The sequence below is a fragment of the Hippoglossus stenolepis genome, chromosome 15 (assembly GCF_022539355.2).
Source record: "Hippoglossus stenolepis isolate QCI-W04-F060 chromosome 15, HSTE1.2, whole genome shotgun sequence".
NCBI classification, from domain to species: domain Eukaryota; kingdom Metazoa; phylum Chordata; class Actinopteri; order Pleuronectiformes; family Pleuronectidae; genus Hippoglossus; species Hippoglossus stenolepis.
In genome coordinates, this window is record NC_061497.1 from 9,136,430 (window position 1) to 9,160,707 (window position 24,278).

The 24,278-nt window shown below is 39.9% G+C and overlaps 1 protein-coding gene across 6 annotated transcripts; it reads left to right on the forward strand.

The window, feature by feature from the left end:
• The first annotated feature begins 969 nt into the window (after window positions 1-969).
• Window positions 970-23,006, forward strand: LOC118122398 (androgen receptor). 6 transcript variants are annotated; one of them, XM_035179101.2, is made up of 9 exons: window positions 980-2,318; window positions 6,543-6,614; window positions 7,688-7,839; window positions 8,463-8,579; window positions 13,485-13,763; window positions 15,051-15,195; window positions 18,451-18,581; window positions 18,668-18,819; window positions 19,213-23,006. In XM_035179101.2, the coding sequence occupies exons 1-9, from the start codon at window positions 1,198-1,200 to the stop codon at window positions 19,369-19,371; spliced, it is 2,328 nt and encodes a 775-aa protein (XP_035034992.1). In that variant the 5' UTR covers window positions 980-1,197; the 3' UTR covers window positions 19,372-23,006. The 6 variants fall into 6 exon arrangements, with proteins under 6 accessions (XP_035034995.1, XP_035034992.1, XP_035034990.1 ...); XM_035179099.2 differs by having other exon boundaries at window positions 981-2,318; window positions 8,460-8,579; XM_035179102.2 differs by having other exon boundaries at window positions 982-2,318; window positions 6,561-6,614; window positions 8,460-8,579.
• Window positions 23,007-24,278: the final 1,272 nt, after the last annotated feature.

Genomic DNA, 24,278 nt, shown 5'->3' on the forward strand with positions numbered 1-24,278 from the left:
AACTAAAACAGAGTTATACCAAATTAAACCCACTTTTTTTCTTTTCTTGTTTGCTAATGGATGAGTCATGGCTGGTGGTGCAAGGGAGGAACTTATGTGAGTGATGGGGACCAGACTTACAGAAAGACAGACAGATCGGGTAGGTAGAAACAACTGGTAACAACACAGTCAGCAGGAATGACAGTCCACACCATGAGCAACACTAAGGAATACGTCACGGGGTCAAGGAAAGAGGAGAAGGAGAAGCTGTGAGGAGGTAGGTATGACACGCCCTAAATAAAACATTTAATCATCACTTACTCTCAGAAAAGTGCATTTTCTCCTTTCCTTTCATAAAGGATGGTCCGATGTTTCCTATGCTGAAGGAGATAAGTTAGGAAGCATCAAAGGTCCTTTGCTAATCATTTAGAGAATCCGAACAGCTCTTATAATGGCGGCCGCTTAGGTTAGGGTAAGGGGCTTGGGAATGCATTGTGGCAATGGCAATCAATTTTGTATTCAACTTGTTTAATAAATAAATTTTAAAAATGGTGATGACTGAAGTGCATGGGCTAAAACAGCGGACCTTCGGGGGTCTGTGGCACACTCTCAGGGGCTCCTTGAAAAGTTGAATTCACTAAAATGATCATAATCTATTGGTATTCTGCATTGACATGGTGAAAACATGCTATAATACATGTCTAATATGTCTCTTGGACATTTCTCTCCTCTTGTTCTTTCATATAATGCAGTGCATGTGTAAAAATAGGTTATGTCAAATTACCCCAAGGGGTGACCTACATAATATTTTCCATTTGTAGGGGGGTTCCTTGGCTGAGAAAAGATAGAATAGTGGGTTAAAGTATGCAATAGGGAACCTGAGATGGTTTGATATAAAACTAGGCAGACAAAGTTTTAAAAAACAGTTAAAATTTGCCTAATTAATCATTGAACATGATGTTTTTATATCAGAAGAGGAAACAGAGAAGTCCCCTGCTGGATGCATGTTTAAATCAAACGCAACTTGAGCGCCTGAGCCAGTGAAGATGTGAGTTTAGGAGGAGTTTGAGACTCCTGTACTTCTCTCCCTGGTCCTCTACACAAACCTTTCCCACAGAGGGAGAGTTGGGCTGAGCAGAAACACGGAGCGGGACTAGTAGAGACTTTGTGTCGTACAAAGTTCGCTCTCTTGGCAAAGTGAGCGCAGTTTACTGGGAGATGAGCCAAACTAACCAACGGTTATCTGGTAGCACGGTTTGGCCACAGGGGGAGAGCAGAAAGGAGGCAGGAGACGGTGGCAGCGCTCCCAGCATGTCGCAGAAAAGTGAGGAAAGTCGGCTTTACTTGGTGAAGAGCTCGTTTGGAAGCGGTGGTGCCAGGCGCAGAGAACCAGACAATGCGGACGCAAACGTCTACGGGTCCGGACGCATTCGTCCACAAAGCTGTGCCATGGAGAATCACTCCCTTCAGACAGCTGGTGCACCTCAGGAGTTGATGAACACTGGCTGCCGAGTGGGCGACTCTTCTTCCTCCTGCGCCACAATCTCAGAAACAGCCAGGGAGCTGTGCAAGGCTGTCTCCGTGTCCCTGGGGCTCACCGTCGAGTCCACTGACACCAGCGACATGGACCCTGCTCTGCCCCCGTGTGCTGACCACATCCACGGAGAGAGTTTATACGGAGCCGGAGCTGTGGCTCTGAGCTGCTCCGGAGCACAGGCTGCTGCCGCAGGCTACAGGTGCCCGGACCGGGACGAGCGGCCCCTGCCTGGCCCGAGACAACTGGTGGAAGTGTTCAAAAGTTCAGAGAGCGCTGCGCCCCTGCACCACTTCACCTCCACTCGGACATGTGGGGACGAGCCAGACTTCAGCCTGTGTGAGCCTGATGACACGACCCCAACGCGCACACACTATTGCCCCTACTCCGCGTCCGCGCCCGGCAGCCTGGCGCACTTCAGCCACACGGGACCGGAGAGGCCGTGCCGGGGCTACAAACCGCCGGACGAGGCGCGGGACGCCATGGAGAGCAAGTTCCGCGGGTACCAACCTGAGCAGTACAGCGTCAAAGTCAAATGTGAGGAGGAGGAGAGCACCGGGGCTCTGTGGCCCGGAGACTACACCTTCAACGACAAGTACAACTCTCAGCTGTGGGGCTCCAGGCACTGCGTAAATGCGCGCGGCACCGAAGCAACCGGCGCGTTCATATGTAAACCATACGAGCGCAGCGTCACGCGCTCTGAGCAGTGGTACCCGGCCGGGATGCTGAGGCCCAGCTACCCCAACCCCAGCTACGTGAAGGCTGAGGTGGACGAATGGATGGATGTCAACTACAACGACACGAGGTAAGTCATAATAATAATGATGATAATAATAAGAAAACATAAAATAAAAAAATGAATAATAAATAGTAATAATAAGAATCGTTTTAAAAGTTTTTTTATTATGTGATTAAAAAGGTAGGCTGTGAAGTCTGTAATTGGAGCCTAACTTAATTCTAAATATCTGAAATGTGACCACAGTCTGACCTTACGCTCACCACACACACGAGTGATGGGAGTCCTGTCTCTCTCTAGAATCTCTCCGTCATTACACACATGTTTTAGGCCAAGGGTAGAATGACTGTAATAGCAGCACTTCATCATAATAAGTCAGACTTCACTGCAGGAATATGTGTATGTAACCTTAAAATGCAGCCTGCTTTCTTTTTTAAATTACAGTTTTTGACCGAAATACCTGGTTGTTTTGATGCATTGTTATTAAATTAGCAAGTAAATCTTATTTAGATGCATTTTTTAAAAAAGGACATGGAAATATATTTGTTTGGTTGGCATATTGGTAAGAGATGATTTCCATTTTTTTGTTTGAGTATGAAAATAAAGTTTATTCAGGTCAAAGTGGAAGTTGTTAAAATACATTTTCTACTATGCATATTTAATTTGAGGACTTAAACCAATATATATATATATAGATATAATCAAAATTAAAGAAAACATAAAGAAAAAGAATAAAGTTGACTTTCTCATATAAAGAATCCTATGGGTCTGTTCAAACACATATTTTGGCTCGTACCATAATAGAGCTTCTTCCTTGTCTTGTTTCCTTCATCAAACAATACATAATGTTTCGTCCGGGACACCTGCTGTCGCTCCTGAACAACGGAAAAAGGATGTTTGTTTATGTTTGAATGGCTCCACGGCTCTTTAGTGGGGAAAAAAATGCCCCACTTTGTTTTCTGATTCATAGCTTTTCTTTGAGGGAATATTATCACTGAATTTGCTGTAACGATTTAATAAATAAGTCTGACACGACTGAATACACAGAGGGAACTGGCAGCAAAGCAATGCCCGATTATTTTTAAGTGCAGTGTTTATAGTTTGGTGACATTTAAAAAATGTAACAAGGTTCCACATGCTTGTTCTCCTAATGTTGCGTTTGCATGAGGGCTCAAGTCTGACCTGACTACGAAGGACACAGAGTGGCCATGTTGACTGACATGGCAAGTACCATGTGTGATCGTCATGTCGACATGCCTGGTGAATGATTGCGAGCACAGTCTGAAACCATTGTCTCTGGCTGTTAGAGGGCAGTACACTAAGACCCTGCATAGAGTGACTGTGTAGATACAGTGACTCATTAAACCAGGTACAGGAATGCAGAGGAAATAGAAATCAGTGGGTTTGTGGAAAGTGAGGTCAGTGAAGGCAGCCGTGCTCGTTCCTTCCCTGCCGAGGCGAGATATGACAGCCTGGTCTGTCTGACCTATTGAGCTGTGTTTACTTCGTTTTCTCCAAATAATAAAGACGTATACCTTGCCAAAACTTATTAACATATGTTAACTATTCTGACTACAGATGGCGACATGAAACACTGAAAAGAGAGAGATGATAGATGTTGGACAAAGGTCCTCAGCCACATGCCAAACAGGGATCAAGCCGGTTATATGCTGTTGTGCAGTTTAGACTTTTTGCACAAGCATAAAGACCTTGGAGCACTGCTAGATCCAGCTCTCCTCTGCCTTCTCACCTCTAGTTCTGCAGCCTTATCCAAGAGGAAGATTTACTGAATTATCTGGACGACGTTTAGTTGCTGACTAAAACTCAGATTACGCAGGTCTTTGATGCGGCCTCGCTCTAGATTGGGGGACACAACAATACACTACACAGAAAAGTTTCCATGAGTTTGAGTTAGTCCAATCTGTAATGTGTATTTAGCTAAACAGCTGCGACGGTTTTCGTTCCACATTTTTTTCCTTTTCAAGTGTCTTTAACCAATTTAGACATGGCTCATCGCTCCATGGTTACTTGAGGGTTGAGGCATTATGCTGCAACAAGGACACAGCGGATTTGACGGGGAAGAATGGAACAGGAACAGTTTTGCAGGCAAATGCAAAAAGAGGACGTGCTTTAGTTTGCAAATTTGTTTAAATAATGTTGTATTCAGAAAGCACTCTTCTGCTTGTGGGGAGTTCTGCATAGACATGTTGTCAGAGACCCAAACAGTTGAAACAGGGAATATCACTTTAGAGTATAGCTACAAAAATATCACACACACGCACACACATATATATATATTTGCACGGCGGTAGAGGTGCTATAGCTTCAACGATCTGCTCAGTTGCAACAAGCTGATCTGCTGAACTTCTGTCTGCCACCAAACAGCTAGTATCTGTTTTGCCATGAACAAGCACCTGTTGCTTTGCTTCATGTTTCTGCTACATAGTAAGTCAGAAAGAACACGTGCATTATGGATATATTCCACCTGTTCTCAGTGTGTGACATATCAAGCGTATACTCTATGGAAGTTGTAGTCCTTCATATGTATATACAGTATATGGGTCACATGAGGACCATCATGAAAAACATTGTATATATTTTTTTTTTGTATGCTCTTTAAAAAACTTTTTTTTTTAACAATTTGTGTCACTCAAGACACTGGAATTTCAAACGTATACAGTGTGTACTTATTCTACTGAAACGTGTGGATCGCCTTGGTGTCATGGAACTGTACCTATAAATGTATCTTTAATAACAAAACAGATTTGACCTGGGTCACAGAGAGAGGTGGATTTTGCATTCAGTCCACATCCGTGTGTGAGGTGAATATCTACTGAAGCGATTAACAGGGACTACAAACTGCAGCACGAGAAATCTACTGGAATTCAGTGATAGTATTTGTTCTTACAGGATGTGGGATCTGTCTACATTTCCACACACGGGCCAAGAATACACGATGCTTTGCCTCCGGGTATTCTTCTGACCAAGGAAGAGCTGCATGCCATTATCTCCCAAATGAGTGAAAACAGATGTTTGTTAAACTATTTTGCTGCACCTAACAACACTACAAACACAGTTTACAGCCTCTTATACTGGTTACACCGACTTTATTTCAGTTTTTTATGAATGTGTATTACTTTAGTTAATGAAGCCGAGTGAAATGAGTTAATAAAATAACAAACTGAAGCTGCTCTGTGCATGAAGTCGCTGTGCAAACCGCAGCACGTTAAAACATGGATCCCACAGAGTTGGTGTCCATGCACAATGCTTTTTGACTGATGCAACACGGCTCTCATTAGTTTTTACTGACCTTTATAGTTAATAAAACATTATATACTAAAGACCAGTTGGTCTTTGTCAGTTAGGAAAAAGCATTTATTACACAAATACATCTGTTATATAATACATATATTACTATTTTGATACAAAATATTTATCTGTATAGGATCAGTGAATGTAAATGTGTTTCTGCAAAGTCTCTAATTGTTTTCGGGAATTTATATTGTTGTGATTCAATAATTCCTGTTTATATATGTATAATATATATTGTGTCTGGTTGTAAGTAAACAGAATAACTTGAGTCAGCTACGATGCCAAAATATATTCAAAACTAATTATATAAAAGATCTTTTATGTCAGAAACTAGTGTGAGAATGAATGTTTATATTGTCAATCTGTGACAGAGACTGAAATATTGCATTTACAAAAAAACAAGAAAAAGGTAAAAACAGTTATAAAATATTTTAGAAAAGTAAGAAAGGTAAGAAACTATTACGACTACCGCAGTATCTTTTATACATCCCAGTAAGCTCGTAAACTGATGAATTTCCAGGTCTGGTCAGAAAACCACACACACACAGAGGAAAAGTAGATATTCACTCTTGACCGTTAAAGTAAAACATTTATTCTTTATCATTAAGTTTCATTGAGTTATGTTTAGTTTAGTCCTTCAACTATTTGCGGCAACAAATAATGTGCTGTTGTAGGCTGACACACACACACACTCACCCACACACTATGAAACTAAAAACAACAGAATCTCTAAAGTTAGTAAATGTTAAGTAAATCTTACTATATTTCCTATACTATATTTTCCACCTGAAATAATGAGATATTTGGTATTGGATCTTTACACTGTAAAATATGTACAGTGTTTATTAGATCGTTATAATATTTTAATAAACTGATCTTTTTACAAAAAAATCATAAATAACATTCTAACATTTTTTTTATTCCAAAGGTCATCACGCTGTAACATTTTTAAAACATGTTGTCTCTCCCTTTGTTTACCAGTGAAACTTTGTGTTGTAGAAACAGTCCTGTGAACTTCCTGCCTATAGAAAAGTGCCCCATGCAGCTGGAGCAGTAAGTTATTCACTCTTAAACACAGGTTAGGATGTACAGAAGTATGTGTAATAGGAAGCATTATTTTAGTAATGTGGGTTTTTCTGGGTATGATTAGTTAGTTCCTGTCTGTGTTGATCTGTGGACTGAGAGCGTCGGCATGCTGATCCTGACATATTATTCACATATATTGCTGATGGATCCGGACCACAAAATAGTTCTCTGTCACTATTCATCTAAACTCAGCTTTCTTTGTTTAAAATGATGTGTCATGTTAATTACAGCCTTAACTGGACTTCAACCCTGAAGACGTCTAATTACAGGTTTCATAGATTTTCATTGTTGTACGTGAAATAAATTTGGAACTGTGAACAAGAGAGGCCTTTCAAACAATATACTGGAGCACTTACCGACGAGCTGTGTGGCAGGATTTCGTTAGAATTTGTCTTGCCTGTTTAAATGATTTATTCTGACACCTGAAATGAATCAAGGCACAGCGGATGTTCTTCCTTTGAGCTTCCCATCCGCGCCTCTTTTTTTTTTTACGGCGAACCTTGAAATCTAAGTTGCATATCACTGAGGTAACGTTATGTCTGAGACCTTTCCCAGTCCCTCTGTGTTTCAAGGCTAAACCCGGGCGCCCCACCGTGCCCCACCCCCACCCCCAGCTCGGCTGTGGTGTTGGCGCTCCAATCTTTCCCACACCGTCCTCAGTCATCACACTCTCTGCCCTCCTTAAATCACACAGCGAGAGGCTGCAGCATGGCTCTGGGGAGTGAACGTTAACTGCTTTGCGGTTAGTTTGGAATTTAACAAGGAAAAAACAATTATGGAGTTGCTGTAGTGAACAAGTTGAAGGTTAGGTTTGATTTACCCCAAATGGGCTATTCATTTCAGAAGACGTAGAAGCTGTAGGATGAAAAAAAAAAAGTAGCAGTGAGTTATGAAAAACAGTATAAATATATACATTTACTAATGCTACCAATTATTAAACGCCAGTCACGATTAGAAGCAACTTGTTGAATCACACGGCGAGCACACGGCCATAGCTATTCATGGTCTATAAACTTCTGGTTTCATATGTTTGACTGCAGGTTTGAGGCTGGAAGAGAGCACATGTTCCCCATGGAGTTCTTCTTTCCACCACAGAGGACGTGCCTGATCTGTTCAGACGAGGCGTCTGGCTGCCATTACGGTGCACTCACCTGTGGCAGCTGCAAGGTTTTCTTCAAAAGAGCTGCAGAAGGTAAGAAGCCAAACGTCTATAACTTGGTCTCAGCCCTTTGAAGCTCATGTATGCTTGCTATTTTTTAAGACCTTTTTACATCCACCGTGGAGGTTGTTGTAACCACGGTCTGTTGGTTGTCTTGTTGGTAGGTTTATTTTTTTGTCAGCAGGATAAAGTAAAAAACTACCCAACAGATTCCCATGACACTTGGTGGAAGGATGGGACATAGGCCAAGAAAGAGCCCATCAAATGTTGCCATGGATCCAGAAATTTGATATTGAAAATTTGCCTGGGAAAATTGGTGGAAATATTAAGAACACCCTTACTTGCAATGTTTAAGAAAAATCCTGGATCTGCCAAGAAATGTCATTGGAATTTTTGGTTTCATATCCCCTCCTTGCACCAAATCTGTTGAGTAGTTTTGTGTAATCCTGCTGACCAACCGTCCAATCTAAACACCAACCAACCAACCAACCAACCAAACAACCAAACAACCAACCAACCAAACAACCAACCAAACAACCAACCAAACAACCAAACAACCATCTATCCAACCAACAAACAAACGGACAGAGGAAAAATAACCTCTTTGGGATTATGTGGTTAACAGTGTTTTACCTTTGTTTTCTCTGTCCAAGTAGGCAAACAGAAATACTTGTGTGCGAGCAAAAATGACTGTACCATCGATAAGCTAAGAAGAAAGAACTGTCCTTCTTGTCGGCTGAAGAAGTGTTTTGAAGCTGGAATGACACTTGGAGGTAAGAGGATTCATGTACTAAAATATGCTTTGATTTATTTTTATTGTTCATTGCTGCTCCCACCGAATATGGTATACATTTGTATGGACTATGATAAACATAGCATACTACATACTGTGTGAACAAAGCACTCAACAGAGAAAGTGAAAGTCCCAAAAGTGAAACTATTAATGGTTTCCCAAGACCAAGTACTTTATTCTCTACACTGCACATCTTAGCTGGCTCTCTTCAATTGCAGCATCATCACAATGGGGGATGTTACTGATAATCAAGCCCCTGACTGAGCTGCCATGCAATTTAGACCTCTTCCATTCACTTCTCCTTACTGTCACCCAGGCCTGCTCGTCATGAAGATTGACATGTAGTGGACTAATTTTAGTCTTGTGTTCAATTTTCACTCTCTTCCATTTTCTCATTCTGTTAGCGGTGAAAATTGTACTGGAGGCACAAAGCTGACATGAGACATGTGAATTAAAGCAGCAGACATGCTGGTAATTTCACCACCAGTCGCTGACAAACCCATGGAGGGAAAATGTGATCTAATGCTGTGATTGTCAGTAAAAAGGCACACCTTTTCTAGTTGTGGCTAAAGAGATCCTTTCACTTCTGTTCTCATCATGGACATGTAATTCACTCGGGGCATTTCACAGGAAAATCTATGACAATAATTTGGAGCAGTGGAGGCAGAAAAAAAATTATACATTTGGTCTTATTATCCCATTCTTACTCAAAGTTCTTCAAAGTGAAATCAAGAAATACTGAGGGAAAGGGAGCTTTTTAATTTGACGAAACACTAACACGAAGCAGCTATATGGAGGATTTATTGTGTTTGCATCATTAGATCACTGTTTGTTTCACTTCTGGTAGTTTAAGAGGTCTGAAAAGAAGCAATGCATCTCTTTTAGTTGAGTTTGACATCTGTTCAAGATTGAGAATCATAGCTATTGAAGTTTTCTTCATTTTTTCCTAATTCCATATTATCCTGGCATGTTAATTATGTCCACAAATAGAAGCTGAGCAGGCCGGTTGCCTCTGTCAAACCATGATAGTTTGATAGTAGCCTCATTTGACAGCAGCGTGAAGAAAGCTCACTGCACATCTGCACATAGGCTTTTGGTGTGGAAATCCATATACACTTACATTTGATCACTCTGTCGATCATATGCTGAAAACTGTTTAGAACAATCTAGACCCTGCACTCTTTTCATGAACTTTCTTCCAGAGCAATTTGTCTCCAACCCACGGTGACACAAATATGAGATGTGCTTAGAGCCACATCAGCAGTCATCAAGTGTCTTTTAAAGTAAATGATTGACACAAGCAGCCAGTAACAAGTGTTTTCTTTGTATTTTTGAAATCCATGAGGAGATATAGTTGTGGTTTTATGTACCAAAAACCACCTCAGTGTAGTTTTGATGCTCTCAGGCACTTCTCTCTGACGTGAACTGTGACTGTGTTCGAAATCTCCCTCTAAGTCACCAACCCCTAATTTACTTTATATGGTCCTCTATGTATTTTTAAATTTCAAATGTTTATTTTACACTTAGTATTAATACTTTTAGGTAAAAAAGACGTTGAATGATCATCTTCAAATGTAGAAATAAACGTGTTTGTCGCATGATGGTATATATTGCTCAGTTAGTGACCATCGGTTGTACAAACTACTTTTCACAATGCATTATGGGAAACAATTAGTTCACTATATAGGGTATAAAAACTTTCGCTAAACATTCGGACGGCACTACAAAATGGCCAACTATACATATCCCCTCCCCCAGTTAGAGCCAGTCAGTCACAAGAGGTGGACATGTTTGGAAGACCAGGTAAAAACCCAGTATATTGGCACAATGAAACTGCCGACTCAACTGTTTTGTTCCTTAATTTTCATATAGACGTAAATGTGACGTCTTGGTCATGGCTCAGTTACAAACGGGCTTCAGACCGTGTTGTCAGTCGATGTTAACTTGGCACAATACCAGTAGTTTCTGACTACTTCTCATGTTACCATGACTACCAGTTAGCGGAACTGGATTTAAACACCTGACACCTGAGCTGAGAGAATTGGAGCGCACATCAGAAACAAGCCGCTGCTTCTGATGATGTCATAGTAACTGCTGGTGTCAACTGCAAGAGCAATCGCCAATGGGAAAAGTCCAAAACTTGACCAAACAATCAATGGTGTAACTCACTGTTGTGATAATAAATTCCTGCCTCAAAAGAAAAATGACTTTGCATCCAGTCCTGAATTATAGATATTTCATACATGAGGTTTTCAAAGCACTCCATTATTAATCAGAATAATATAACATTATATCAATGTGTATCATCATAATTGCCAATAATGTGTCGTATTATTGGCAATTAAATTCGTTTTAAGCTTAATATTAAAAACGAATATGTTAAATCTTTAATAACAACATTAAAATCCCAATATTACTCTGTTATTATCAAACCATTACCCCATTATTACATATCCTTATGGAGCTGTAACATAAATGCGACCCACTATAGTATGTTATTGTTTATAGCTCATAGTATATTATTTTTTTCACCTTTGCAGAAACATGATTTACGTTGATGAGCTAGTGACGTCATGACAAGTACAACCTGGACACCAAAGTGAAATTTAACTGCAATAGAGATTACAAGAAATGATTTCCAGCGGGAGGAGGAAGTGCTAAAGTAAACTTCCTGTGAATGTAAATACAGTGAGCAGAGCGTGGCCAATAAAATTCGATTGAATGGGTTGTAGTGGAGAAATCTGCTGCTTATTCACCGAGGTCAGATTTAGTTGGGAATGACAGTATCTATGGACTCATGAGTGGTACACATTGGCTTCGATTCAAGCATGGAGATCTTAAGGTTAGCTCATCCCAACCTATTTACACTGTACTCTGCAAAAATCAGATGCCTGTGTGTGTGTGTGTTACAGTTGAGAATCACATGGGGGAATTTTTAATTAAACATTTGTATTTCCAGTGTTTGTTATGGGATCAGAAATGGAAATGTGAAACTTTCAAATGATCCCTCTTATATAATCTGCAATTTGCTTTTGACGCGGCCACTTCTGACAGAGACTTAAGTTGTATCTATAACTGGCAATTCAATATTTATCAGAGTGAAGTGAAAAGCCGGGCTGCAGTTTTAATGAGAGATTCTCAACACTGGAGCTGCAGGAGGCAATAACATGACAATTAACAGTTACTTTTTACTGTCAGTCAACTGTGATTAAAAGGGATCAAAGAAATAATAACTTTCCAACTATTTAAGGTTTTCCTTCACTGCCTGTATCTAAATAAATGAAATTAGGCCTTTTTTAAGATTTCGTTGTGCATCCCACTTTGACAACGAAAATGTCTGTTCTGCACTCAGCACATTGTCACCATTTTTACATTTGCCTGTCACTCACTCTGCAGCATTGCTGTCACTGTGAAATAACAGGCTGAGCTGAAGCGTAGCTGTTCACAACTCCGACAGAAAACTGTCAGTGATTGAGTACAGTGTATTAAACCTGGGTGTTTAAAGAATAAATGTATTTGGTTGCGGTTTAGCAGAATATAATTATTCCAGTCTGATTGTATCGCTGCTTACTACGGCAGTCTGCTCCACCAAATCTGCCTCCAATTTACTGTAGTTTGTAAGTGCAGGTTGTCATACGGTGCAGCTGCATCAGGATTCTCAGCTTTTGTGGGGAAAGAAATTGTAGCTTTGTCATTGCTGAAGATGGTGGAGCAGAGTTTTCTTTTTTTATGGATTCAGTTTTTTTACTGTCTTGGCATTTTAGTGCCATCTAATCCCTGCATTTCTGTGGGGAAAATTATGCAAATCTACATAATGTACTAAGGTTTATAGTTAAAGAAAATCATTGTAGACCTCTCAGTGGATTTTTTTTACATTTTACATTTGACATCTGGATGACCAGGACTCACACACAGGCCTTTCCACCAGATGAGCCTCATCTGGTCAGAGAATTATCTTCCAAGTGGAATTTGATTCAATATCTTCAAAGCTATTAGCAGATCGGCATTATGTATTGTCAGATATATAATTTATATTTTACTTATTAATTACAAACTGCAGTTGCCGTATGAGACATTTCTTATTGAGGATTTAGAAATTAAGGAATAACTAGTCCCGTGCCCGTTCTAAACCTGCCTGTCTGGAATGGGCTGTTTGCTTAACCTGTGCTGATGCTGATTGCAGCTTTCCTTCTGAAACTGTCACAGTGACCTGCAGTAATTGAGCTGTGGCAAATAAAGACCGGCTGCTGGACCCTGAAGCTGCACCACCGCGCCTGCAAAAAGAGCTGTTCACATGTTTATTAACAATACAGTGAAGCATAACCTTGAACTGGAAAATCAGCTATCATGAATCATATTGTCACGAATGCACGCTGTCGAGTCCCAGCAGCCGCTGCCACAGAGCGCTGGACGCCTGTTTATTCAAAGTTTATTATTATTGAACGTATCTCGTGTCCCAATCTCATCTAATTCAACACTGCACGTCCTTAGACACTTAATACACACGCAAGTGTGAAGCTAATAAGATGAACGGTTCTCAAGATAGGCGTTCCACAAACAGACAGAGAGATTTGGATTGTTATCATAGCGTTTGCACAAGTTTCGACACAGTTATCCACATTACGTTATCCGAAATTGTTCAGTATGATAAAATCAGAGGCAGAAAAGTCTTTAGAGTAAAACCAGCTGGATTCAGCATTAAAATCCAGTCAGACGTATCAGACCTGAACTGAGGGGATAATAATATAATTATTATCAAATAATATCCTACAACTTTTCCTCCTTTGTCCTCTTTTAATTAAGGAGGATTAAAGATCAGGTTTATTATATTGATAGCATAATTACTGATCGTGAACTAACTCTCCTAACTTGCCTTTGTTTAAAGCACGTAAACTAAAGAAGATCGGACAGCAGAAGAACCCTGAAGAGGATCATCCTGTGCAGGACTCTACAGAGGTCATCCAGAATATCTCTCCTAAGTCGGGCCTGAACTTGAACTCCCAGCTGGTCTTCCTCAACATCCTGGAGTCCATCGAGCCTGAGGTGGTGAATGCGGGACACGACTACGGCCAACCTGACTCAGCTGCCACCCTGCTCACCAGCCTCAACGAGCTGGGAGAGAGGCAACTGGTCAAAGTGGTCAAATGGGCGAAAGGATTGCCAGGTAGGACACTGATAGAGGCAAAGTTGATCAGCTAATTTACTGGAGAATTCACCTTACTGATGTAAGTTCTAATGTCCACTCTACCTTCAACACCGTCTTGATTCTTAGGGAAATGTCTTGGGGAGTTTTTGGCTGCAAAACACTTCACTTTGGTTCAATTATTTACCTGAAATGCACTAAATGCTCCATAAACATGAGAGAAACTGCAGCAGCAGGTGATAATTGTCTGTGAATTGATCCATAGTGATAATGGCAGTTTTAAAATACTGCTTGGAGACAGGAAATATGTCCTTTTCTTATCACATTGTTATAGTTTCAGTCTGTTCATTCATCCTTTCATTTATTCAGTAATTTGCTTGTGCTCGCTCACATACTTAAAATCGGCTGTCATTTCAGACCGTGCTACTCCCACCTGATAGCCTCTCTCACTCACTCTCATTCTCTCTCTCATTCATTCAATTCATGTCAAATTCAAACCAAATTTGATCCCCGACCCCATCTGCACCGTTTCCTACCTCTCTGTGTATTAACGTCTGTTTCCACACTGCCATCCTGATTGTGCCTCTTTGGAGTTTGAGTTAGTCTGACCCCTTTCCATTCTTGTATCCCTGTTTTTTTATGGGTATTTTTTTGAAAAGCCCAGAGCATGAAAACTGAAAGCTTCTTCACTATAGGTTTTTGTCCTGCTCTGTGGAACAATGGAAAACTCACCCCCTGCCTCGGCCACACCCAGACCCTATGGAGGAGGCTAGTCAGTTGGAGGATGAATCCAATCTACAATCCTGAGCAGTCCACCAGTCCTCATGGGAGGGAACCTGATCAACAGGGCTCCACATTTTTATTTAATTTCTACCAATTTCCTTCTTTCTTTCTGTTCCATCTTTGGGTTAGCCCTAACATTTCTGTTGTTGCCAGCAGCTGGGGGGGGCACAACAGCCACCCCAGTCACGGCTACAGCCCTTACTCTGATGACCCTGGGTAAAATAAATTGATAAAATTGAAGTGGCTCTAAAATTGATCCCTGAGGAACACCACAAGTTATATTCTACAATGTGTGAGGGACAAAAACACTTTCTCTCCGAGAGATACAAACAAATTAGAATATAATGACCTTTCCAGAAAGGTCTGCATGTTCTCTCAATCTATTCAAAACATAGGTTATTTGACAGCAAGAACATTTTGGGTGGATCATTTTACTCTGTAAAAATGTACAAGAACTCACGGTGTCATTAGTACAAAATCTGCAATGTTGTGTCACATTTCTTGACATGGATTCTTTGTCATTAGGATTTAGAAATCTCCACGTGGATGACCAAATGACTGTCATTCAACATTCGTGGATGGGGGTGATGGTGTTTGCCCTGGGATGGAGATCCTATAAGAACGTCAATGGCAGGATGCTTTACTTCGCCCCAGATTTGGTGTTCAACGAGTATGTACATCTCTGAATTCAATTATGTTTTTGTAAAAGGATTTTTATCAGTGGGCGACCAAAATGCTGTGCTTCTCATTACACATATCACCCCCAGTGAGTAAACTGGTGCCATCATACATAATACAGAAACCAATCTCCGTCTGCCTTGGTCTCTCTCTCTCTTCGTCCCTCTGTGATTCAGCTCATGCACAAACACAAAGACATCTCTAGAATTGTATAAAAGTAAAGTAGAAATTGTCGCAGGCTTTTCAGGACAGTGTTCATCCAATCTCCCCCTTTAGGTGTTCTATTGTTACCGTGAGATTAAAGTAAGGAACATTAGTTCTCAGCATTCAAATTATCACGGCTTCAGCTGATTCAGATATGAATCACAACAACAGTGGTGAGGTCTGTCCAATTATAAGTGAGGAATATTAATGCTTACAACACCTGTTATCTTAGTTCCATCGAATGTTCCAAATTATGAGATTTCATACATTTGTCTACAAATTAATGTGTTTTTAAATTGATATGTACTATTCATGTTTACTACAACTCTTATTTATCTACCCCACACAAACTCTATACATTGACAAATACATTGGATAAATCTTTCCATCTTTCATCACTATATCAGTATATTGCAATTCACAGACTTATATAATATAATTGTAAAGAGACTTTAGAGAATAGATATTTTTATATTAAAAAAACTGGTATTTGGGCCTCATCTGTTCATGCTGCCTACCACATTTGGTTGTAATTGCTTCAATTGGGCAGAATTATTTATTTATTTTTTTAAATGGCAGAAAATCCACCAAGATAGATTTAATAATCCAGACCCAAGTCTTCTAAGAAAGAACAGTTGCCTTAACACGAAGTAGATCAGAAGTTTAAACATATATCTTGATTAGATAAGATAAGATAAGAAGTCCTTTATTAGTCCCGCAATGGGGAAATTTGCAATGTTACAGCAGCAGAAGACAACACATAAGTAGCATGCAGTACTTGGGTGAAGGAATTTAAAGAAATAGAAATATACAACAATATATAGAGAAAATATATGAATGTGATTAAACCGGTATATACAGTGTAAAGAATGTGTCAGAATATGTACAGTAAATGGATTGCACATAATGGTTTATATTGCACAGAGCGTCACTTTGGAAGATGCCCCATGCTCTTTTCTATTATCAAGCTTTTTGGTAAGATCTCAAATCAAGAGAAGTGTCCCTGGTGAATTTGGCAGGTAGAATTCCCCCAATAAAAATTTATATTTATGAGTATATCTGCCCAAGGGTTAAAAAAATAACCTTGTGATCATGGAAGATAGTTGGCTTGATCTTGAACTGGCAGTAAAATCTTGTGCAGGGAAGTAAATGAGCAACAAAACATTAACTGGCCCAGTGAAGCTGCTCAGTGACTGTGGTCAAACTGGTCCGCTTCCAGATATGATTGTGTGACTCCGGTCACGTCAGTGTGTGGCAGGGTGTTGCTGAAGCATTCGAGAATCTATGCAAAGTGAACCTGCGCTGAATAAACAAAGCTTTTTAAAAAAGTAGTTCCAAGTGTCAGGGAATATGAGAATTAAGTAAGGGCTTGAATCGTAAATAGTATCCCACATTGACATAAGTGGATACTTTAAATGAGAGAGGACCATTAGTGTGTTGTTTTCTTTTCCCTTCTCGCCGTTTTTAGTGTCCTCAATATGATGCCAAAACCATTATGCAAAACAGCGGCAAAGTTTTTGACAAAGCACAACACTGGGAGTGTAAGAGTGTGTCTGGACTGGCAGGTAGCATCAACATTTAATACAGCATTGTGAAGCTAACACACGGGACGCATTTACTTGATGTTTACAACAAGAGGTTAATTAAGCTGTGGACTATATGTTATATATTTATGTTAGTTTATTATGGAAATGTTGAGCTTCATTGATTAGTTAGTTTCTATGTAATTATAACAGTTAAAGTTGCTGAATAACAAATAATAGAAAGAGGAAAAGAAAGTGGTGATTTTGTTGTTGCTTGGGAGTATTTGAATTATGTTAGTATAGCTTCACTAATATTTTATTTTAATTAAAGGGCTCTGCAGGGATTTAGAACTTGACCTGCATATAGTTGGCTGATTTTCAAGAAACAGAATAAGATGGAATCAAAACATGTCTGATCCCAATAACGGCTTCAGGGCTTCAGGTGTAGATAGTGGATATCTGGGCCAAGACTCTGTCTTCTGTTTGCTGTACTTTGTTTACAGTCCAACGGGTCAACATGAGTAAACGTGGCACAAAAACACAAACAGTGATACTTTTTGTAGGAGTTTCAGGTCCAGGCCACATTTTTGTTCATCTCTATTAACAGCTGAAAATGAATGCAGATAGATTAAAAAGCAAGCAGCTGATGCATTTCGGTCAATCTGTTCCCCCTGTTCCACACAAACTGGAAACTGAAACCAGAAGACCTATGGCCCCAAAATCGTGTCCAAAATAGAAATAATCAATAGAGATAGGGGTCAAAAGTAAAGCAAAAAAACATTTAAATATGGCTCAACCCCAAAAGCACTTAATCCTACATTTCCCATGAATCAACTCAACAGTCATGTCTTTCAAAGTCCTGCCCCCAGTTTGGAAATCAGGCTTTCTACAAAAACGGTGGTGCTCCTCATCCACGCTGAAGACATCATGATGATATATCAAGAAACTTCTCATATATGTATAATTTATATTTATACAACCACATACCTGAAACTATGCATCCATTTCAATTCATTAGTAAATTCATTACTTTTCATTACCTCTTTATCTTTATGTCTCTGCAGCTGGTGCCGTTTCAATATCAAACTGATTTATTTCACCTTTTATCTTCAAATATCTTTTACATTTTCTGTTCCTGACTCATAATAAAGGCAGAATGATTTCACATTTTAAGGAATGGCAAACTTTGACATCTTCGTTCAGTCGTGATGAACATGAAATATCCAATCGGCTGCTGTGATGAACTCTAAACCAGCGAAAAATGAGGATGATTCTGATAATGTGATGTGGTAATGATAATCTCGCACCAGAAGTCAAAGATCACACAGTAGAAATCGAATTCACTGTCAATGTCACCATTACACCAGTAATAAAGACGGATCTAACCTCTGACATTCTTCCCTCTCCTGCTGTCGCTCATTACAGAACAAATGTCCAATGTACAAGGCGGTTCGTCCTTTGCTTCTTTGCGATTTGAACACCCACTTACTTCTCCGGTCCTGACCTTTTCCCGTCCGCAGAAATCGGATGCACGTCTCCACCATGTACGAGCACTGCATTCGGATGAGGCATCTCTCCCAGGAGTTCGTGCTGCTGCAGATCACTCAGGAGGAGTTCCTGTGCATGAAGGCCCTGCTCCTCTTCAGCATTAGTAAGAGCCGTCCTGTGTAGCGAGCACGGCAGCAAAGTCAGAGGTTTGTCGAACGTGAAGCCTGAACTGTTTCTGTTTCTCACCAGTTCCAGTCGAGGGTCTGAAGAGTCAGAAGTACTTTGACGAGCTGCGTCTCACCTACATCAACGAACTCGATCGGCTCATCAGCTGTCGAATGACGACCAATTGTTCTCAGAGGTTCTACCAGCTCACCCGACTGCTGGACTCTCTCCAGATGGTGAGACAACACTGCTTCCTATAATCTCCGGTTAATTGTTGTTACACGTGCACACGTTTTCCGTCCTCATGCTGTTGCATTTTACCAAATGAGAAGGTCAGGGAAAACAACTTCAATTTAGGAGTTTAATTTGCCTAAAACATTTCTCGGTGAAGCGTGCAATTAAATCAGAGATTGTCCTGTTATTTTTAAAAGCCGGTGGAAAAAAATGCTGCGTTCATGTTCGTACATGCAGAATGTGATTAAAATCTGTTGTTTTATTCGAGGGAAGAGCACTCGTTTCGTGTGTGTTATGTTTTCTAGACTCATGCTTTCTGAGTCATAGTCAAACATGTGCCTGTTGTGAGTGTAATTAAAATGATGTCATCTCTTTGTCTTTCCTCTCGGTTTCAGACGGTAAAGAAGCTCCATCAGTTTACATTTGACCTTTTCGTCCAGGCTCAGTCACTCCCCACCCAGGTCAGCTTTCCAGAGATGATCGGAGAAATAATATCAGTTCATGTACCACGGATCCTGGCAGGTTTGGCAAAGCCCATCTTGTTTCACCAGTAGACCGATTTTTTTTATATAAAAAAAATGACTACTCTGCTCTGCTGCCTCCATAAACTTTAACCAAGGCTTTGCACTGTTTCCCTCCATGTCCCACCTAATAGCATCAAGCTCTGTCCCATAATCATCAGTTTTATTGCTCAATGTTTTGTTTTTTTCCTTTTAGCCATAATTGAGATTGTTTGCTCTGAACTGATAAAGCTTTTATCTGCAGAGCTGCGAGGCATCAACCTGTTGACAGCTCTGCTCTTTCTGAGTGGAGGGTTTGATTTATTCTGCTCGGCCAGAGACGCTACTTTACATATGCAGCAAGTCTGTAAATCATAGAAGTAGCAGGGTTAAAAAGATCAGGTTTTGCATGTGACCTTCATTATACCAACACTTGAGGAGGTACACATAAATATTAAAAAACAAGCAAACGAAAGATGGCCCACAGAGCAGGAGAGAAATGGATCACCGTAATAAACAGACACTTGTTCACCAAAATCTGTTTTTATAAATGCTGCCTTCAGGTGCCGTGTGTGAAATAGAAAGTGCTAAATACAACTTGTAAGGAATGTAAGAGGCTAAAATTTGAAATGTACAGGTTTAAGATTTAGTTTTTATCATTCGCAAAATTTAACCTGAAGACATTTTTTTAAATTAAACTTCCTAATACATGCACAAGATCCTGAAATCCCAGTGTGGCAATAAAAGGTGTTCATAAACTGTGTTGAATAAGTCATCACTGAAAAACACTCATTTGATGTTGTTACAATACTTAACGTAGAGTAAATGTAAAACATTAGATGTTTCAAATCCAATAGTAAATTGTGATATTACATCACTGTTACTAAGCCTTTAGCGCTCACTTGGTTCTCAATGAGGCGCAGGAAATTATCACTCAGTTGTATTTACCACCTGCTAGGTTTGGCACTACAGTATTTCTGATGGCAGTGGCAGCTGTAATTTATTTATATTTTTAATGTTTGACCTGTTGTAAATAAGAGTATATATCTGCCAGATTGTGCTCATGCATTGGTTAAAAATGAGAATTTAATAAATCACAATTACAATAAAGTCAAAGACTACTTTACCTTTTCTTTAAGAAAATGGGGGAGAAGATGACAGGTCATATCAGATTGTAGAACAGGTGGCAGCCATACAACCAAAACTCAACATTAAGCATTTGAAACATTAAAGACGCGTCACTATTCTAAAATCAAATATCCTACATCGTTTCTTATAAGATAGAGCAAAGTGTCGAATTTGAACCAAGCCACAAAAGAAACAGTTAAACTAAATTGAATACACAATCTTAGTCCTGTACGTATGGCAGAATTGACGGGAAACACACACTTCACTCACACATGTTGTCTTCACACAGTCAGTCTCTCTAAGCCAGAACAATATGGACATCTTGAGAAGACACTTCAGGTTGACAGTCATTCTGCATTTCAAACCTTTTCCCGTCCAGTTGAAATGTTTTCTCCTGGATCGGCCCCCTGATCCAGATTTGCGTCAAAATGTAATGGGCTCTTCATTGACACATATCACATCCTTCTACCAATGTTTGTGGAAATCCGTTGAGTAATGTTTGCGCAATCTTGCTTAAAAACAAACAAATGAACCAACAAACAAACAGACAGGGGAGAAAGAAGGTAAAATAAGTTGTTAAGAAGTTTTGATATTATATTTCACTGCACAGCTTCAAAGTTCATTCATACATGAAAATTAGATGACATTTCAATCAAAAGGCAACATGAATTATTTTTTGTTTAGTGATAATAAACAACATTTCTTACCAAAACTTAACAGAGTCTTAACAACCAATCAAACCGTTTACACTACGAGTCACATTCACCTATTTACATCCATCCATAAGGTGATTCTATATATGTGGCACAGCCGCCAGATTGACCCCCCATCAGATTATTTTTACATTTACCATAAACTACGTTAAAGAAAAGAAAGGAAGCCCTTCAGTCACTTACCATTGTTCCTCCCAGACAACACGGTGTTGACAGCATCATGCAGACAAACACTGGTGCCAGAGAACTCAGATTATTGCAGTGATGTTCCAACAGGACAATAGATATAAACTCACAGCCACCTTAAAACTGGAAGGCCCTGAGATGTCAAATGTGGAAATCCATGACTGCGGTTGCAAAACCTCACAGATAAAATCCAAGACAAGAAACCCCAGTGGAATGCTTTGAAGATAACCCGAACAAAGACACTGGAGAGGAGCTGATGAGAAGTGTCACCATTGATCCAGTTGAACACATTCATCAGGTTTTTCCTGAATCAAGCTGGTAAAACACTTTGTACATATGTCCATACACTCTTTGTGCAGTGAGTGTAACTAAGACTGAATCCTTTCAGTAAAAGAGTCTGAATCCAGCTGCTGCGTGTTTATGACAATCCAACACATACAAAATCTAACGAAAAACTTCTGTGGCTTCTTCTGCCTTGTCCAATAATTTTCAACAATGTTTTATTACTCTGTATATCCAACACTTTTTTTAAAGACAGTTTCTTTTACACGCCTGTAGATGCATGCACCAAGTGTATATCTGTCTGTGTAACGTCTAGCTTTACACAAAGCACTGCTCAGACATCCATGTGTTCCTCCAGTTACCTGTTTGTGTTCTATACTATCTGACAGCTGTCCCCTGCATTGAACGATGGCGACACTATCAGGAGGCATGAAAAATGTGTTGTACAGTGCACGGTGATAAGATGACAGTTTTCATCCATTGACGTTAGTGAAGCTTGTACTTAACTTCATCCGCACAGGTCCTCATGTCTTTTTCTATTAAAATTTGCTATGTGAAAAGGAAGGGGTGGGGGGAGGTGAGGCGATCTAGTCGCTACGGACAAGTATAGTTCATGCATGAGCCTTGACCCCAATGCACCTACTAATTATAGCCCTGAAACTTGATAAAGACGTGTCTCCTGTCAGTTGAGACGCTGTAGACAGACATGTGATTAAGACAGGAACCCAGATAAAATATTATTCCTGTGCAAAAGCACTAATCTGATTTCGAGCATTTGTATTTTAAATAAGCGGAAAATGCTTAAGTTTTAATCAAAGGATAAAATCCAGAAACCGATATTCTTCAAGCCTTTCTACATTTCCTGAATGCACTATGTTGTACGACTGTTCTTAACAGTTACACTTTGTTTCTCTTTAATCTTGATAATAACACTGTTCTAAATAATGCAGTAGTCTGTTTCTATTAATCCTGTATAGCTTTATTATGCATTAGACAGGGTGGAATCTGAAGGCATTACCAGTGCTGGTGCCTCGCGCATCTCAATGAGCCACATACTCTCGATAACCCTGGTTTTTTTTCAAATATTGAAACGACTGAATCACAGTAGGCTGTGTTTTGTTGGATGTCTATGGACAGTAGCTGGTATGTGCCCGGTGTACTGCATATGAAGCTCGTTCTTTGTACATGAAACAGTAACTGTATATATTGATTTGTTTATCGTCCGTTTTGGTGTGTGGACACTTGACTTTTACAGTCATCTCTTGTATGATTTATACCTTTTGTGACCTGCTGTGTGTTTTTCCAATTTGTGTATTTTTCAAAAAGATGTAAAGCTGCATAATCTTTTAAAAGCAATTAAAAAATACTTCTGACTCTAAAGATGTTTGTTTTGAATTTCTAGTAGTGAAGTATTGAGGTTTGTCATTTCCACAACCAAAACAGTAATGACAAATAAGCTCTGAGGCTTAACTTTCATTTCAATCTAATAGTTAATAGTTGGATTGCAACATAAACTGCTCAGTAGCAGCGGAGAGGGAGAATTAAAGCTGTGAATATGTTATAACATTCCGGCCTCTCCAAAGACCAACACCACTTTGTAAACAAGCTGTTTTAATCATGCTGGAGTAATAGTCAGTTACCAATGAGGAAAATTTGGTAGCATGGTGCCATAAATGGAAAAAATAGAGGGGCGATTTAACAAGATTCAGGTGGTAGTACATTCACAAACCAGTGGGATACATTAGCAATAAATACAGCTTGGATGCAGGTTTGAAGAGCCAGTAAACATTGAGTCTGCTTCACTGAGAACACACCTACTTTTGGTCTTGTGTGAGCATGTTTGCTTGTGTATGAGAGTCCTGCACTTGGCCGCATATTAATTTACCAAAGCTCAACATAATTATGAATTGGCCTGAAATCAGCAGGGGAATTTCCACCTGACCCGGATGTGGGCCAACCACCCGCCGCTGCAGAGGATGGTACAGTCACAGTAGCTGTGAGAAACCTCGAGGCAGTGAAATAGGCAGAGGTGGGGAGGACTGGCTCGGGCTGGCAGCGGAGGATGGAATGTGGTCGGAGGAGTGGATGACAAAATAAATACAATGTCTACAACAGGCTTTTTATTCAGATAACTGCTTAGTGCATAATGCTGAGAGGGGTTTTCTACTTCTCTTTCATTACCAATGTTGTAGGTAGAAAAGTTCATGCCATAATTTTTTTTAACTTAACTGCTATTTGGATTATATTTTGCTTCTGCATGTTTGACCTGTTGAAAGAGGATATTAGTATGGGAGTGAATGAAGGTCAAACCACATGGAGCCACAAGATCAAATACGCTCCTAAAAAGCAGGAGGGACAAAGATGAAAGAAGATCACAGTCAAAGTCAGAGGCTCTGAGGCTTCTTCAAGTATTCAACACATGGAGGGAGGGATGTGAAAAATGAATAACAATCCATCCACTGTCAGAGAATGCAGTACCAGATGTCACTGAGATTGCTCCTGTATGAATGAAACCAAATCAAGGCTTGTTTAATAGTTTTAAGATGCACCCTGATTTGTTCACCTATGTCACAACTCTGCACACTCTTCTTGCACTTTGTTCAAAAGCTTGAATACAAACTAAACGCAACTAACAACTTTAGGGTTAGGGTT